The 16,457-nt window shown below is 60.4% G+C and overlaps 1 protein-coding gene across 2 annotated transcripts in view; it reads left to right on the top strand.

Moving 5' to 3' along the window:
- The first annotated feature begins 273 nt into the window (after positions 1-273).
- PRKCD (protein kinase C delta) overlaps positions 274-16,457 on the top strand; it is a 29,132-nt gene continuing 12,948 nt past the window's right edge. Inside the window, exons 1-4 of one of the 2 annotated variants that reach the window (XM_047691899.1) lie at positions 274-499; positions 3,764-3,877; positions 8,887-9,054; positions 15,607-15,740. In XM_047691899.1, coding sequence (XP_047547855.1) covers positions 15,626-15,740 — 115 coding nt within the window. In that variant the 5' untranslated portion in view covers positions 274-499; positions 3,764-3,877; positions 8,887-9,054; positions 15,607-15,625. The remainder of the gene's footprint in view (positions 500-3,763; positions 3,878-8,886; positions 9,055-15,606; positions 15,741-16,457) is intronic. The other variant, XM_047691891.1, reaches the window with a different exon arrangement.

Below are 16,457 nucleotides of genomic sequence, written 5' to 3'. Positions count from 1 at the left end.
TCGGTGTGCGAGAGGTGGGAGAGCGCCCCCTCCCGCGGGCCTCAGCGTCCTCCCCCGTAAAGTGGGGCTCCTTCTGAGGGGCTGAGGGCGGACGGGGGCCGAGGCGTGCTGGGGAGGGCAGAGAGCGAACCGCTCACGGAGGCGGAGGCCGGGACCCCCCTCCTCGCGGCGGCGGGGGCGGGGCCTGGGGGGGCTGGCCCTGGCGGAGGCGGGCCCTGAGCGGGGGCGGGGCCGGGGCCGGCACCTGGGTGAGGTCGCGCCGCCCCGCCCCCTTGCACTTCCGTGTGCTGCGGCGCGGGAGAGGGAGGCGGCGGCCCTGGGATCCCTGGAGCGACCCCCGGCATCCGCCCGCCGTGCTGAGGTCCGGACGGGACTCTCCGGCCTACTGGCCCGTCCGGGTCGGCCCCGCACCGACCCCCGTCCCCGCGCGCTCCCGGGAACGGCGCGGGGAGCTGGACGTCAGCCGCCGCGACCCCTGGCGCCTGGCGGTGCGCGGGAGGTGAGTGAGGGCCGGGCCCCGACGTGGGATCCCGGCTACCCCTAGGGCGCGCCGCCCCTCCCTTACCCCCTCCCCGATCCGGTTCCCGTTTCCGAAACTGAGAAACTGAGCCGCGGCCGGCGAAAGTCCCGTCGCGCCCCAAGACCGACCGGTGCCTCGGTTCCCCGTCCGTCGGTCTGTCCCTCCCTCTGTGCAGCGGTGGGGTCGAGGCCCTCTCGTCGGTCTGCTCCGGGCCCCGTCACCCGCTTGTGTGCCCTAGACCCTCGGAGCGTTCGCCCGTCCCTCGCGGACCCCCGGGGCCCTCGGTCGGTCCATCTGTCCCCAACCCCTCTACGTTCCCGCGTCTGCGTCCTTCTAGTCTGGATGGGTCAGTCCGTAAGCCCTCCGCGTGCCCCACCCCCACCGCACCTCCCGCCGCCCCCTGGATCCTGTGCTCCCGGAGCCGCGCCCCCGGCCCACGCTCGTCGCCCCCTGCCGGTCCCGCTGCCTCTCCTTTTCTACTGCGGAGGGGAGGCTACAGGCCGCCCGCCCGGCCTCGCCGCCCGCGTCTGGGTCCCTGCGGGGCCCAGCCCGCGCGGCGCCTCCTCCTTGCTCTCCCTCTTCTTCCAGTCTGGGTGTCTCTCTATGCCTTTCTCCATCTGTCTCCGGGCTGGGCGTGGCTCCAGTCTCCACCATTCCCCCCCTCTTACCGCCTCGCCCTTACGCCCCTCTGAGTCCCCTCCCCTTGGTGGCTCCTTCCAGGTCCCGTCGATCCCCGCCCCTCCGCAATCCAGACGCCACCCCCGCGTGGGGGCCTGGCCAGGTGAGGGGACGCGGTGGAGGAGAGCCCGGGTGGAAAGGCAGGAGGTGGGCACCGTCAGAACTGTCCCACTTCTCCGACTCTCCCATTTGTCCTCGCCTGGGAGGGGAGAACCCCACTGAGCCCCTCCACTTCCGCCTGGCTAGAAGGATCTGGTGGGGTGGGGAGCATCCTCTTCTCTGGTCCCTACCCTGTATGGTTGGACTTGACTCCTTGTGCTGAGTCGCCTGTATCTGGGCATGTAGATATATGATGTGTCTGTCTCTCCCTCTGTGTTCTTTGTCACTGTGTCTGTGTTCCTTTTCAACATGGAGTGACTTGCTTGTGTGTGCGTGTGTACGTCTGTGTATTTCGTGGCTCTGTGTGCCCTTTGCAACTCTGTGCGTACTATGTCCTGGTGTGCTAGCCCCAGACTCCTGTGTGTTGGTATGTGTGTGTGTGTGTGTGTGTGTCCTTGTATGCCTGTGTGTCCCTTGTGTGTCTGGAGGGTCCTGTGTTGCACACTGGTTTGTGCCGTGGTGACCCACTGGCCATATATGTTTGAACTGTTAATTTGGGGAGCCAGTGGTGTTGGAGTGTCAGCCCCTCACGTTATGAGTGTGTCTGTATGAGTGTGGGTGTGTATGTACACTCCCTGTCTTCCTTTCCTGCTGCCACAGAGCTGCTGTGACCAGGCTGACCTGGTCACTGAAGGAGGGGACGGGTCCCTTGAGTTTCCTCGTTCCTGCTGTGGACAGAGCTGGGGTGTGGTGGACAGGCTGGTAGAGGGCAGCTCCATGTGTTTGTGTGTGTGTGTGTGTCCCTTGCACGCACACTGTCTGGTTTGGACAGTTGTACCTGGCTGTAGAATGGTATAAGAGATCTGGTGTGTTCCGAGCTGTGGTTGTGAGTGTGTGGGGCGAGTGTGTGACTGGTGGGAACTCAAAGTCTGACAGTATGAAACTGCCAGTCTGGGAGCTAGGGAGTCCCAGTGGTTGTGGGGAACTGAAAGAGTGGTACCCCTGGTTGACAGCGCTGGAGGGAAGGTGAGAGCCCCAGTGTGCGTGAGAGCAGGGGGAAGGCCATGAGGTATGCATGCTGTACCTCAAGCCCAGTCCTGGTTCCTGGGGAGGCTGGGGAAGGCCTCTGTCTCTCACCTTCCTCTGCTCCCCCCGGTTGAGGGGGACCGGAGGGCAAGTCTTCGTGTTTGCGGTGTTGTGACCCAGACCCAAGGCTCTGGACCCAGGAAAGATGTGGGCTCCAATATTCCTGTGCCTCCTATGGGCAAGGGACTGGAGCTAACCTTCTCTAAGGCTGAGGGAGTCCCCTTATCTGCAGAACAGAAAAAGTTGCTGTGAGGACTCAAGGTCTTAGGTCACTGGGCCTCTGGCACAGGCTTAGCTCACAGGCAGAGCTTAGCACATGCTAAGTCTTACTTGGTGACCACTGACTCCCGCCCCCAAGTGTATGGTCTCCTGGGCTAATAAAAGCCCAAATAGTCCCCAACCCAGTTTCCTGTCTGTGATGTGTCTGTTGCCCAACCCGTGCCCTTGACCGCACTGCTTGCAGAAGGGCAGATGGCTGGCAGAGACCTCATGAACCCTGTTCAGCCCACTTGACGCCTGCCCAGTTTCAGCAGCACTGATGGAGGAATAGAGCTGGGGGGTGATTTGGAGCTTGGCTGCAGGGTGCTGACACCGTTTAGCTGCCACAGCTAATTGGAGTTTAAATTAAAATTAGGAATAAAGTACAGCCAGGCCTGAGGGTGCGTCATTCTGCAGGCAGTGGTGATGGGGGTCCTCTGCTGAAGGAGGAGCCGCCATGGGGGGAGGAGGGGAGTCTTCTGTGGTCGGGCAGGAAAAGTGCTCAAGTCTTTCTGCCAGGAGACCCGGGATACCTCACTGCCTTTGCCATTCCTTCCTTCTAGGATCTTTCTGGGCCTCAGTTTTTTCCAGCTGCATAATGGGCCCAAAATTAATAGAATCACCTGGACTAGAAGGTGCAAAACAAGGAATAAGAAAGTGTCCCTGTTCGTTCAGTATACCCAATGTGAACCCAGCACAGGAGCGGTCAGGCCGTGTCACTGGGGCCTTAGAACTCCCTGGGGAGATGTAGTCTCCTCATTTTAAAGATAAGACAGGCAGAAGCTCAGAGAGATTGCCCCGGACCACAGAGCAGTGGCTCCCACTGCCATGCGGTCTCCTAAATCACAGGGCGACCTCTTGCAGACGGGAAGATTAGGAAGCGCTTTCTTGCTACGCCTGTAGTCTGGAGATGCTCCGAGGGCTGACACACAGTGATCCAACCCCTAGCATGGAGAGGACACATAGCCGGTGTCTTGGAAAAGTTGGGCCCAACACCCCGTTTCACAGGAGAGAAATCCGAGTCCAAAGAGGCGGAGGTCTCCAAGCCAGATGGGGCCGACTGAGGGGGAGAGCCTGTGTGGTGGTGCCTCCCAGCTCAGCTGCTTCCTCTTGTTCCTACAGGTTTGCCTGCACCCTGCCCAGGTGAGGGCGGTGGGCCTACTTCTGGTGGTGGCTGTGTGGCCGTGGCTGCAGCAGGAGCCAGCACTGAGGGCAAGGGGGAGCCAGGAGCCCCAGGTAAGACCGCATCCTCCTGGACATGGGGACAGTGTGCATGGCGTGGCCCTCCTCTTTGGGCTCTTCCCCTTCTGCTGGGGCGGGGGCTGGGTGGGGTGTGGGGAGGGTCCCACAAAGCCTACAGGCTGGGTATGGGGCCTGGGTGCCCTGAGGGAGCAGCAGTTTGCCTGGAGTTCTGAGGCCTGGGCCCGCCAGCACTTTGGGGTGAGGAGTGGGTCCGCTTTGCTGGTCAGTTAGAAAGAAGCTGGAGTGTGTCCCACAGCTTGGGGGTGGGTGTATCAGCTTTTCTGTGGCCCCTTGGTGCGGCCTCAGGCTGTCTTCATCATTGTCACACAGGGGACCTGACGTTTGCCCTGGGCCCTACATCGGGTTGGATATCAAGCTGAGAATGGAAAGAGGTCTCCTGCACTCTCTTCCACACCCCAGTTCCTTCATTTCTCCAGGCTCTCTGGGGCAGAGGCGAGGCTCAAAAATCCCCCTCCCCAGCCCCCAGATTCTGGGTGAGTTGGAATGCTAGGGAAGGCTGCCCTCTCTCAGGCCCCTTGTAAAACTAGAGATTCATTCCTTTGGGACCAGACTTGCCTCCTTTAGCCTGCATTGCAGTGAAAACAGCCCTGTGAGTTACCCACTGAGTGTCCAAAGTCCAGTGGACAAGATTCTGTGGGTGTGATGGCATTGCTGACGGCACCTGGAACCTAGGGAGTGACACTGGGGAGGGGGCGGCCAAGGTGGTCTTTCCTCCAGGAGGCCTCCCTGATCGGCCCCCACTCCCCTCCCCACTGTCTGTTGGGCACCTATAGGTTTGGGGGGGGGTGAATGGACCAATGGGGGCTGGGCTCTCAGAGCTTAAGTCTGGGAGGCAGGGGAAGGAGGAGGTCAGGGTCTTGGCTCCTGGGATGGGAGTGGAGACTGAACAAGGCCAGGGTCATCCCTGGGTCTGCTGTTTATTCAACTTAACCACCAAACCCAGAGGGCAGGAGGTAACCTGTTCTTGGCTGGCTGGGGGCTTCCACTCTCTGAGGTCAGGGGGCCACCCTCTCCCAGCACTGAGCCTCATTCCCTAAGAAGTTCACCCAGTTCGTCTTGCAGTCAGCCCACTTTCAAAGCTCAAACATCACTTACCCAGTCGGCGCAGACCTAGGAGTGCTCACACAAGGACATAGAAATGGAGCTGCCCTCAGCACCCGTGCCCGCAAAGCCTCGAGTGCCCACACACACACCACACATGCACGCACACGTCCACAGCTTTTCACATGCACTCACCCACAGGCACGCTCAGGCACGCATGCAGATGCTCGCCCAGTCATCCTTGCACACAGAAGCCTGCCCACACACACCACACTGCCCATTTTGGGTCAGGAAGGGGGAGTCCTCGGTCAGGGTCACCACCCCTGCCTGTGACCGGCACTGAGGGTGAGGTTTGAGGTGTGGCTGTGACCACAGGTGCTCCAGGGGGCCCGGCAACACTGGGAGGTGGGTTCTGCCCCGGCGGTCACCCGCCAGCCTGCTCACCTGGACCGGACCCCAGGCTGACCGGGACTTTGTGCAGGGGAGCTGGGGATGAGGGAGGGACCACATGAGCTGTGCCAGCACTGCTTGTGGCTGCTGCCACAGAGGAGGAAGTGGGCTGCTTGTGGTCATGGGGCCAAGGTGCTCGCAGGTGGATGGGGGTCCGGTCAGCCCCTCTGTCCCCCATAGCGTCCATGCCTGGTGGAAGTGGGGTTGCTGGGCTCTGGCGACTGGGAGGCAAGCAGGCTGCTTCTCCCAGGGCGGTGTGTGCATTTGCCAAGGCCTGGGTCCAGGGAGAGGCCTGTCCATCCGAGGTGTTTCCGGAGACTCACTTCCCCTGGGCTGCCCAGGAAGTGGTTTCAGAGTGGGACTGACCAGCCCGCTGTCTGTGGCCGCCCCACCCTGGCCTTGCCTATGAGGGGAGCAGCGCCTGGCCCGTGGGTTAGGCTGACTAACCAGGCTTCCCACGCTAGGGCTGATTGGGCCTTGACGGAGGCCCAAGGAGAGGGGTCGTGGGGTGAGGCCATGAAGTCCCCTGCAGCCCCAAGAACCCCAGTTCCTCCTTCCCTGTGAGCTGTACCCTGAGGCTCAAAGCCTAACTGGCAGGCACGGCGGCCTTGTGTGTGAATTAGCAGCCACTGAGTTGCCTCTCTGGGATTGGGCAGCTCCGAGCAGCTGTTTGAAAGAACCCGGGCAAGTGGCTTTGGTTCCTGGTGCCTCATTTTTCTTCTCTGACAAATGAGACAATGATGGCATCCACCTTCATGGGCTGGTGCAGAAAACTACAGATAATGTATGCAAAGCGGTGAGCATCATGCCTGGCACTTTATTAGTGTTTAAAGATTGGAAACTGTAGTTATGTAAAGCACTTAGCACTCGGTTTGTGGTAACTACCCCAAAAAACAGCAAGTGGTCTTGGTGATGGGGTTAGTATTGTCTGAAGGCCTGGACCCCCGCCCAGTATCACAGGGCCTGGTGGCCACACAGCCCGGCCAAGAAGCCAGGGCTCAGGCTCTCTCATTCCCCCTCGCGTCCGCCTCCCAGTGGCAGTCCTGCAGGGTGGGAGCTCCGGGTGGAGCAGCTGTGCCCACTCAACAGCCCAGCCCCCTCACTGCCTTTCAAAGGGAGAAAAATAGCTCTCATGACAAATGGATGCAGGAAGAGAAAGGCAGCTGCCTGCTGCCCCCTCAGGCCTCCCCTTCCCCCTCCACGGTCCCCCACGGGACTCTTGGAGAAGCTGAGGCTGGTGATGAGGGGTGGATGGTGAGCCCTCCTGCCGGCTTGCCTACCCTTCAGAGTCTGCCTGTGAACTGGGAAGGGGGTGGATATCTGGGGCCTGGGGCTAGAAATCCCCCGCCCCCTGCACACGTATCCCTATCTACATCCTTGACACTTGGCAGCTGGTGGCAGGGACCTGCCTATCGTAAGGACCTGCAGAGGGTCAGTGCAGGGAGTGTGGGTGTGGTAATGATGGTGGTGTAGTAGGCAAGGGCCCGAGATTGGAGGGAGCGAGCTGGGCAGGAGCCTGCGCCAGGACTGCGAGCCAGGGCATGCTGGAGGTTTAGGAGCAAGACCTCTATGGGCATCAGACAGACCTGGGTTCGAGTTCTCACTTGGTATTTACTGGCTGTGTACTCTTGAGCCAGCAGCTGGACTGCTTTGAGCCTCCGCGGCCTCATCTGTGCAATGGGCAGATCAGGGAGTTTCCATCAGAGACCTGACAGATAAGGAACAAGCCTGTGTTTCAGGGGAGGGGGCAGGAAGACGGAACAGCAAGTGCAGAGGCTCCTAAGCAGGAAGGAACCCGGCTGCTCAGGGAACTGAAAGGGGTCACTGTGGCTGGGGCAGAGGAATGAGGGGAGGGCAGTGGCCGAGGAGGAGGTCAGGGAGATAATGGAAGCAGCTTGGGTGGGTCAGGCCCAGGAGAGGCGTCTGGGCTTATTGGAAAGGGAGTGCTGAGATCTGCTTTATGGGGCAGAGGGGCTGTGGGGCCAGAGCAGAGGATGGAAAGCAGGCAGGTGCAGATCCTGGGGAAGGTGTTGTTGCCAGGATGGGGACAATGGTGGAGAGGAGACGACTTCAGGGTAGAGTGCAGGACAGAACTGAGAGCAATGCGGTGTGGGGAAGAAGGCTTCCACCCTTCCCCCACCTCCCACCCTGCTAGGAGAGGAGGGAGCACTCGCTTGGGGAACACTAGGAGGCCAGCTTCACATGTGTTTGAGGACCCCTAGAGCCCGGTGAAGTTGGGGCATCAGGTGGGCCCACAGGCAGGCCTGCAGTTGGGGGGCCTGGGCTGAAAGTAGAGACCCGAGAGTCAAGGGGTAGCAGGCGAGCCTGGACAGGGGAGGATGGGGTTCGGATGGTCTTTGGTGGGGAAATTCTGGAGGCCCTGGGTACAGGGCTGGATGGCTGTCCCTCGAAGGTCCCTGCCAAGGTGTCCAGGAGGGCAGGCTTGTGGTGGCTGAGCCACTGTTTTCACAACAGCCCCGGAAGCTTTGGATCATGTCGCCGGCTTGTTGGGTCAACAGACACAGTGGAGCGGCGAGGCCAGATGTCTGCTTGCTGTGGGCTGCAGGGGCGAGGAGTGGGGCCAGGGCAGGGGTCGGGGGAGAGAGGAGGATTGCAGGGGCTTCCAAGACCAGGGCTGGAGAAAGCTTCTCGGTCTCCATTGTTAAGATGGGGAGACTGAAGCCCTGAGGGAGACAGCAGCTAACCCAGGGTCAGCTGGGGGTTTCAAGCTGCCTTTGCCCCATAGGGTCTCTTTCCAGGGTAGCAGCCCAGAGCTGGGCACTATAAGGGTTGGAGGCTCGAGGAGCCCCTTTGCCCACTGATCCAAGGAAGTTCAGGGTGTACCTGTGGTGACAGGAAGACGGAAATGGGCAGTGGGGCGGGTGGGGAGAGGGCCAGGTGTGAGGCTGGGATGGCGGTGGTGATGAGGATGATGGTCTTGCACTCAGGACAGCCTCTGAGGCAGGGCAAGATCATTCCCTTTTGGGAGGAGGTCAGAGCGCTTTGGCCAAGCTCACAGGGCCCTAAGGGCCTATCGGGTCTGAACTAGACCTGTCCAGCCCACACCCAGGCCTCCACTGCTAAGTTCCCCTGTTCACTGCCTGCCGTGGGATGGGACAGCATGGCCCTGCCTCGCTCCCAGCTCCTCCCGGTCCCCAGAGTGGGGAGGTGCGATAGGGGCCCTGCTCACTTTGTGGGGACGGACGGCAAAAGCCTTTGGGGGGCATCTCACCTCTTCTCAAGCAAGGATCGATGTCAACAAAGGGGAGAACCATGGGTACAGAGGAACAGGGTGGAGGAGTGGACTTGGGCCCCCCCTGTGGAGGCTGGCGGAGCCCTTCCCCCGCCCGAGACACACCCATGCCCTCACCCCACAGGAGGCCAGGTGGCCCGTTCCAGGTTTAGAACTGGAGGGTCCCTCTCGGCCTCCCCCTGGGGCTGCCCCATCAGCTTTGTGGTTTTGGATGAATTGCTCCATCTCTCTTTGTCAGGTTCTGCCCAGTGAGTCTGGAGCTCAATGGTGGTCACGTGTCGGGTGCCTGGCATGGCTGTCCTACCCGCAACAGGTGTACGCCCTCCCCTCCTCCTGCACGCCAGGCCTGTGACTGCCACCTGTGACCCCTAGCCTCGTCCTCGGCCTCCGCTGTCCCCTCAGACAGGTGGGTGGGGAGGCCTGCCCAGCTCCGTGCCTGACTGGTCCACTCCTTCCCTCATGCACTTTGGACTTTGCTCTGGGCCAGGAGGGACTCTCTCTGCCTCCCTCAGTGGGGAGGCCAGGGCCTGCCCAGCACCCGGCTGCTGTTCTCTCCTTTGCCATTACCCCAGGGACTATGCTCAAAAAAGCTCCGTTTTGACTTCCCTGGTGCCAGCCCCTAGTCGGACGCGTGTGGTCCTTCCAGGCTCATGTGTTTATGCCTGTGTCGGCCTGAAGCATCTCTGCCCGTGTTTACCTTGTGCTCTTGGCGTGCCGTGTGCGGCCGGATCTCTCTGTGCTGGGGAATGCGTGAGGGTGTCAGTATCCTGTGTGGCCCCTCGTGGGCCTGGATGTCTGTCAACATGTGAGAGCAGGGGGAAGAGGGGTGGTTTCTTAGTGTGTGTCACTGAGTCATCATAGGAGTGTGCGTATGTGCCTGTGGTCACGTGTGTCTAACTGTAAGCAGGGTTCCCCGTGCGTGACTGTGTGTTTGGGTTGGTGGGTGTGCCCGTGTGTGCACACATGTGTGGTTATTCTGGGAGAGGCCCCAGTGTCCCCCCCCAGCCCAGCTCCTCACAGAGGCCCCCTTGTCCTCGGTCTTGACGGGGCCTTTGTTCCTCCCTTGGGGGTACCTGGAGCCCTCCCTCCCACCGAGCCCAGGGCTTTCCCAAGGAAAGGGACTAGAACTAGCTGAGTGACTCAAGGCCTGGGGCTGGTGTGGACTTTGCCCCCAAGAGGGCCTAGCCTCACCCCCCTCCCTACCGTGTGCTGGCAGGAGCGAGTGAGCCCCTGAGAGTAGGGTCCCAAGTCTTGCCCCTCAGACTCTTCCAGCCCCTCTGGCCTGGTGAGCCAGCTGCACCCCTGCACATCCATCAGAGGGAACCCCGTCGTGATCCCCATCACACCCCAGCACCTCTCACTCCCTTCCTTGCACTTACTGCCTGAGCGGTGGTCATATCGTCCTCTGATACATATTTATGTGACTGTCCTCACCAAGCTGTGAGTTCCATGGCCTGGTGTGTCTTATCACTGTGGTGCCTGCCAGTGGGGCCTTCGAGACTAACGGCCTCCCAGCCCATCTCGTGCGGGCTTCTGTCACCACCAGCTGTGTTTTCCTGGGAAGAGGGTCCGTGTCCCTTGTTGGGTCTCAGGGTGTCGCCACCCCTTTGGCTATTGCAGAAGCTTCATTCATGCTGCCCAGGTCTCACCTGTGACTCCCACTGGATCCCAGTCCAGGAGTAGGATTTTTTAATGTCCCCAGGACATTCAGCTGTGTAGCCAGGGCTGAGAAGCTGGAGCCAGGGACAGAGACTGTGCCCAGAGAATAGACCCAGGTCCCCAGCATGAACTTCCCAGACAGCTGCACAGGGTGCCTGGGGGAGGTACATGGGGTAGAGGAGCAGCCAGCTTTCTCGGGGGGAGGCAACGGTTCCCCAGGGTTGGCCTTCAGAACTGTCTGGAAGGATATATAGGAGTTAGGGAGGACATACTGGCTGAGGGAATAGCATATGCAAAACAAGGGGGCTAGAAAACAAAACGGGAGTTCACAGAGTAGCCAGAGGTGAGGTCTGAGCTGGAGAGCAGGCCACAGCCTGACTGAGGTCTGGGCTTTCTCCAAGGGCAGTAGGAGCCCAGGAGGTTCCATGGGTTGGGGAGGGACCAGGAATGGTAGCAACTGGGTAAAAGGAGAAGAATTCACTGCCGTGGTTGGTCTGCGTGGTGTGAGGGAGGGGCCAAGAAGGAGCACAGTGAGGGGGTAAGGTGCTAGATCTGGGGAGGAGCAGGTGTTGGGAGCATCCCCTGCTCTGGGACTTGGCCGTGACCTGAGACCATAGTAGCCCAGGACAGGACTGGGCATAGGGAGGCTGGGGCACAGGCCCTGGTGGAAGGGCATGAGAAGGGCCTTGCTAGCCCTTCCCCTCCCCCACCTCCTGTTCTTCTTGCTGAGCCCATTTCCTGGGTTGTGAAACCCCTGTGGCCTCCTTGACTTGCTTCCGTGTGGGAAGGCCATCTGGGGAGGCCAGCCTCCCTGTCAAGCCCGGCCCCCTTGGCCTGTTGGAGCTCTGCCCGAGCTAGCCAGTCCCTCCTGCTGCTCACACTGCCTCTCACTGTCCTTCCCTCCCACTGCCTGGGCTTTGTGTATCCTCCCTGCTTCATTCATTCTTCAAGGCCCACGTGGGCTGCACCTTGAACTACCCCCCACCCCAAGGCAGGGTTTGATCCCTAGGAGAGCCGGGGGTGACTCTGACTCGCTTTGCTGCCACCTCCAGCCGGCCTTGACCTGCAGCGGGTGGTGCCTTCCATGCACCCGCAGCAGGGGGTGGCCCCAAGGTTGGGCAGGTATGAGTGAGAAAGGGCTGCATGGGAGGGGTGCATCTTCTGCCCCCAGCGGTCTGTTCGTGGAAGAGCAGACCCAGCTTGTGCCTCAGCTTTGCTGGCTGGGCTGGCTTTGCTGGACCTCAGCCTGCCCCCTCTTGTTTCCCTGGCGGATGTTCGGAGAGAGCCTCCCTCCACATCTGCTCACGCTCCCCAAGAGCCTGGCCAGGTCTTTCTTCTCAGGGCCCCCTCTGCTCCTCTGTCCTACCCTGTGGCCTGTGAGGCAGAATCCAAGGCCAGGGAAGGGCTGGGGTAGAGGGGATCAGGTTGGCTCTGGGGGCCTGGGGACTCTCACTGCAGGATGTTGCCCTTGGTTTCCCCCTCCCTACGAAGAGGAGGTGGGTATGTTAGTTTCTAAAGACCCATCTCTTGACTTGTTAGGTTTTATTTTTCACCATTAATAAAACTATTTTCAAACAAGTTACACATGATTGCAGTAGAAAAATTAGAAAATACATTTTTTTGTTCCAGATGACACCCCTCAAGCCATGTCTCCCACCCCACCCCCTTTGCTGGAACACACTCACGTGCATCTGTGTGGAGATATGCAGCATGCTCACTTGTCCTCTGCTCCCCGGGAGCTCCAACCATCGTGGCCCCTCTGGCCATGTCCAGCCTGCCCTGGCTGGCTGGGAACAGGTTTCCATTGCCCTAGAGGAGGCTACCTGCCTGCTCTGGTCTGGCCCAGCACTACCTTTCCTCACTTCTGGGTGGCTGATCTAGGGCAGGGGTGTGGGGTGTGGGGGGAGTGGACCCTCATGCCCTGGAACCGGAACTCAGGACAGCCAAGGCTTCCCCAGGTTTTGATAAGCAGAGGCTGGCCTAAGGGGCTGGGACAGGAGGGAAGGGAGGATTTCAGGGGTCAGTATCACCCTCATACAGAGGAGGAGAAGGTCTTCAAGGTTAGGCTGACAGGAGGTTGGGGGAACAAACTCTGGGTGTGCCCCAGGACACCAGCTCCTTTCCCCCTCTCCTTGGTTCCTCTGTCCTTACTGTGTGTGTGTGTGTCGCTCCTGGCATGTTTCTCTCTCTCTCCCTTTGCTCCCTCTCTCCCTTCATCAGTTCTTCCTGGCTGGGCATACTGAAAAGAACATCAGGCAGGCCTGAATTCAAATCCTTGTACCACTTTCTGGCTGTGTGACCTTGGGCAAGTCACTTAGCCTCTCTGCACCTGCTCACTCATCATTAAAATTGCCACTTCCAGAACAAGCACAGGGATGAAGTGAGCTAATGCCATGATGAGGTTAATCTGGCATGTGTTGGCCTTAGGGAAGGATGGGTCCTTCTTTGAAGTGGGGGTGCTGAGACTCAGCCCTAGATCTTCTGACTCTGTCCGGTGCTCCCTGCTTCGTAAGGCTGCTTTTGCTGTGGGTTGGAGAAGCAGGTCAGTAGAGATCAGGAGCCCTCTGGCTCCAGATGGCTCCAAGGAGCAGGCGCCCGTGGAGGTCTATGGGAGGTCTGCCCTTGCCACCTCCACGGCCCTGCACAGCAGCATGGGGCTGAGCCAGTGGCCTTCCTTTGGGGCCTGTGGGCCTGGGCCTATTTGCATGAGGGCTATAAATAATCGACGCACCTTGCTTTTGTGCTGTTTCTTCACTCCCTGTTTCCCCACCCAAGCTGAGACTCTCTGAGAGGTAGATGGGGGGCGCTGGGTCCGCTGTGCAGGGGGCACTCAGTGTGCAGGGCCTGAGACCTCTCCCAGCATCACGTGGTGATGGAAGAAGATGCCAGCTCACGGCGACTGTCTCCCTCCTGGGGTCTGGGCAGTGCAGCTAGGCAGAGGGCTCACACTCTAGTTTTTTGTCTAGGAAGTTGGGGCTAGGTGACTTAACCGTAGGGTCACTGCCAAGTAGTCCCAGGGCAGCCCACAGAACCCATGGGTCCCCCTCCTTGCAGCCTGGCTGTACAGGTTTGGGGCAAGAGCTGGGGCTTGCTGTGGTCGTGGTTTCCCTCCAGTGGCTTTTAACTGAGCAGCAGCTGCTCTGATCATCGAGAGCTGGAGGGCAGGTCTGACTGGCAGCCTACAGGGTTGCGCTCTGCCTCCGATTCCGGGGGCTTCTCTGATCCGTCTCCTCCATGCACCCCCGGGGCGGTCCTCATGGTTGGCTCTTGCGAGGCGACCTAGAAGTGAGAGAGGTCATGGAGCCCAGGGTCCATCTGGGTCCAGGGGAGGCTGTGGGGAGGCAGCTTGACCCCTTGCCCAAAATGGCCAGGTCATTTTGCCGCTGGGCTATCCAGACCCCCTCTCTCCCAGGAACCCAGGTCCCCTGCGGCACAACCATTGCTTCTTTCTCCCTGCCTGACTGCCCCCTCAGCCCGCGTTCTCTGAGTCATCCGGAGAGCCCATCAGTGCCCCACCTGGGTCTCAAGGTTATCGTGCTGGGAAGCACGAGACCCAGCCATGTCTGCTGGGGTCAGGGCTTAGGATTGTGGGAGCAGACTTAGGGCAAGTGGGTGTTGTCTACAGGCCCAGCTGATCATTCTGGATCCCCCAGGGAGAACTCATCTGGTGGCTCCACAGCTTGGAGCCCCAAGCCCAGCCAGATGGCAGGAGGGGCACGGTGTCCATTTTGGCCTGCGAGTTTGGGACACTCACCCAGACGCCTGCATGCAGTCAGCCAGGCCCACGCAGCTTGCTTTTGTCTTCCACGTTAGCTCAGGGCCCACCACATGCCGCCCACACACACCTTCCCCATCTCACACACTCACACGTGCTTGAGCCCAGGGAGGAGCCTGCAGCCACCCAGGGCAGGCTCCTCCTCCTCACCTACCAAGAGGTCGTGGTGGCTGGCTCGGCTGGTCTTAGGCTGAAGGCTTTGGGACCTGGCCTCAGATGTGAGCTTCCAGCTTCCACACCGGCTTGGCGCTTGGCTCGTGCTCCCTCTGAGGCGGAGCCAGGCCTGGGCAGGAGACACGGAGGGCAGACCCCTCCCCTCTGGCTGCGGGCCGCAGAGGGCTGGTGGGGCCCCTGGGCTGGGCTGCAGGCTGAGGTCAGTGTTTCCCGTGAGCTCATCTGGGCTGGGAACAGCAGAGCCGGCCGTTACTCTGGCTGCCTTGTGGAGGAGCTGGGGGACCCGTCCCAGGGGCCGGGGGGCTGCTGCACGTGCACACGTATGTGTGGGGGGCTGGGGGTGCGTGTGTGAGGCCGCCGCCGTGCTGGCTTGTGTTCAGGAAGGCATGAGCACGTACACGTGTTTGTGTGCGTGAGTGTTGGCTCAGCCACACTCCCGGAGTGTCCTCGTGTTTGCGGTTCAGAGCTAGGGCGCGTGTGCGCCTGTGGGCTTGCGCGTGTGACCGTCTTCCAGGAACGACAACATGGTCACCTCCTCTGGTGAGCCTCGATCTGAGGAACAGCTAGGAAGAGGGAGATGCAGGGCTGACCTGTGTGGGCGGAAACACAAAGTCAGTGTAGGTTCAACATTAAAATAGTTTTATATTTGGCCAAAAAGAGTCTGAAAGTGCAGGCAACCTCTGTGCGTGAGCGCACCTGACCCTGAGGGGCCCCAGTTCAGAAGGCGAGGGGTGTGGCCTGGCCTCTCACTGCCCTGCTCCCTGAGTGGACTGGGTGCCTCATGATTGGGACCTCGGCTTCAGCTTCTGGCTCAGCTTCGGGCTTTCATTATCTCATTCTGAAAAGTGGGGGTGGTCTTCTTGGCCCTGTTGGTCTGCCTGAGTAGTTAGGAGCAAACTTTGGAACCAAGAAGGACTGCAGGGTGGCGGGGGTGCTGTCCTGCCTGTCTCTGTCGGCATGTGCTGGGTGCCTGGCCCGTGGTAGGTGCACAGCTGTGGGGTATTAAAGGACGCCTTAAATGACCCCCCAAATAAATGACTCGAGGTCACAGACTCACCCACCTCCAGGGCCCAGGTAGGTTTTGGAGAGTAGAGTACAGAGGGGGCCCCTGGCCTGCAGTGCACTGGTAGGTACTCAGCAAAGGGGGCTGTGCCAGCCAGCTCTCTTACCGGGGATGCCACAGATCTAGACTTCCAGAAAACCGCTCGGGTTTCCCACTGGCAGCTAGAACTAGTGTCTCGTCAGCACACCGTGGAGGCCAAACTGAATGCGGTGAGAGCCCCTGGGGGCCCCTGAGCACCTCCCAGGGCTGGCCCTCGCCGCCCGGCCTCACCCCTTCTGTCTCCACAGCCCCACTGCAGGCCCCAGCATGGCACCGTTCTTGCGCATCGCCTTCACCTCCTATGAGCTGGGCTCTCTGCAGGCCGCCGATGACGCCAGCCAGCCCTTCTGTGCCGTGAAGATGAAGGAGGCGCTCAGCACAGGTAGGACTGGTAATCGGGGCCCAGCAGGGGGCCCCAGAGGGCCTGGGCCTTATTCCCCTGGAACTTCCTCACACTCCTCTCCCTGCCCAGTCTGGCTGTGGATGCAGGACCATAGTGCCCATAGGGCCTCTAGCACTGGCTACATGGAGCCATCCCCAGGAGGGGGATGGAGGCTGCGGCAGGGGGGGCGCACATGCTTCTGGCTCTTCCCCCGTTTGGGGGTGTCCCCCAACAGTTTCCTCATGTCCATCTGTGTCATACTCTACGCTGGGCCCTGAGGATACTGCCGTGCTCCAGGGCTGACTTGACCCTGCTCTCGTGGGGCTTACGGTCGGGTGGACAAGTATAGGAGACACTGAGTCCTGTGATAGGGAAGCCCAGAAGAGCCACTGTCCCAGGCTGGGGTCAGGTAGGTCTTCCTGAAAGAGGCAGATATCTCACACCATCCCTTTTGGCTTTTGTCCTCACCTGCTGAACCCCTGACTTACCCCTTAGGTCTCAGCTGAGCTGTCCCTTCCTCCAGGAAGCATTCCCTGATCTTAGGCTGGGACACACACCTGACCATGACCCAGACCAGGTCTAGAACCCTGGTCCTGCCTTCTTCAGTCTCATCCCAGCTGTGATTTAACGTTTACTTGAGGGATTTGTGGGCTCGTCATGTCTCTGTCCTGGACTGGGCTCTAGGGGGACAGGCACTGGTTTGTCTTCTCTTTCACC

Source organism: Lutra lutra, chromosome 1 (assembly GCF_902655055.1).
Source record: "Lutra lutra chromosome 1, mLutLut1.2, whole genome shotgun sequence".
Taxonomy (NCBI): Eukaryota; Metazoa; Chordata; class Mammalia; order Carnivora; family Mustelidae; genus Lutra; species Lutra lutra.
Note: the sequence above shows the minus strand (reverse complement) of the source record. Positions and strands in the feature narration are given on the sequence as shown.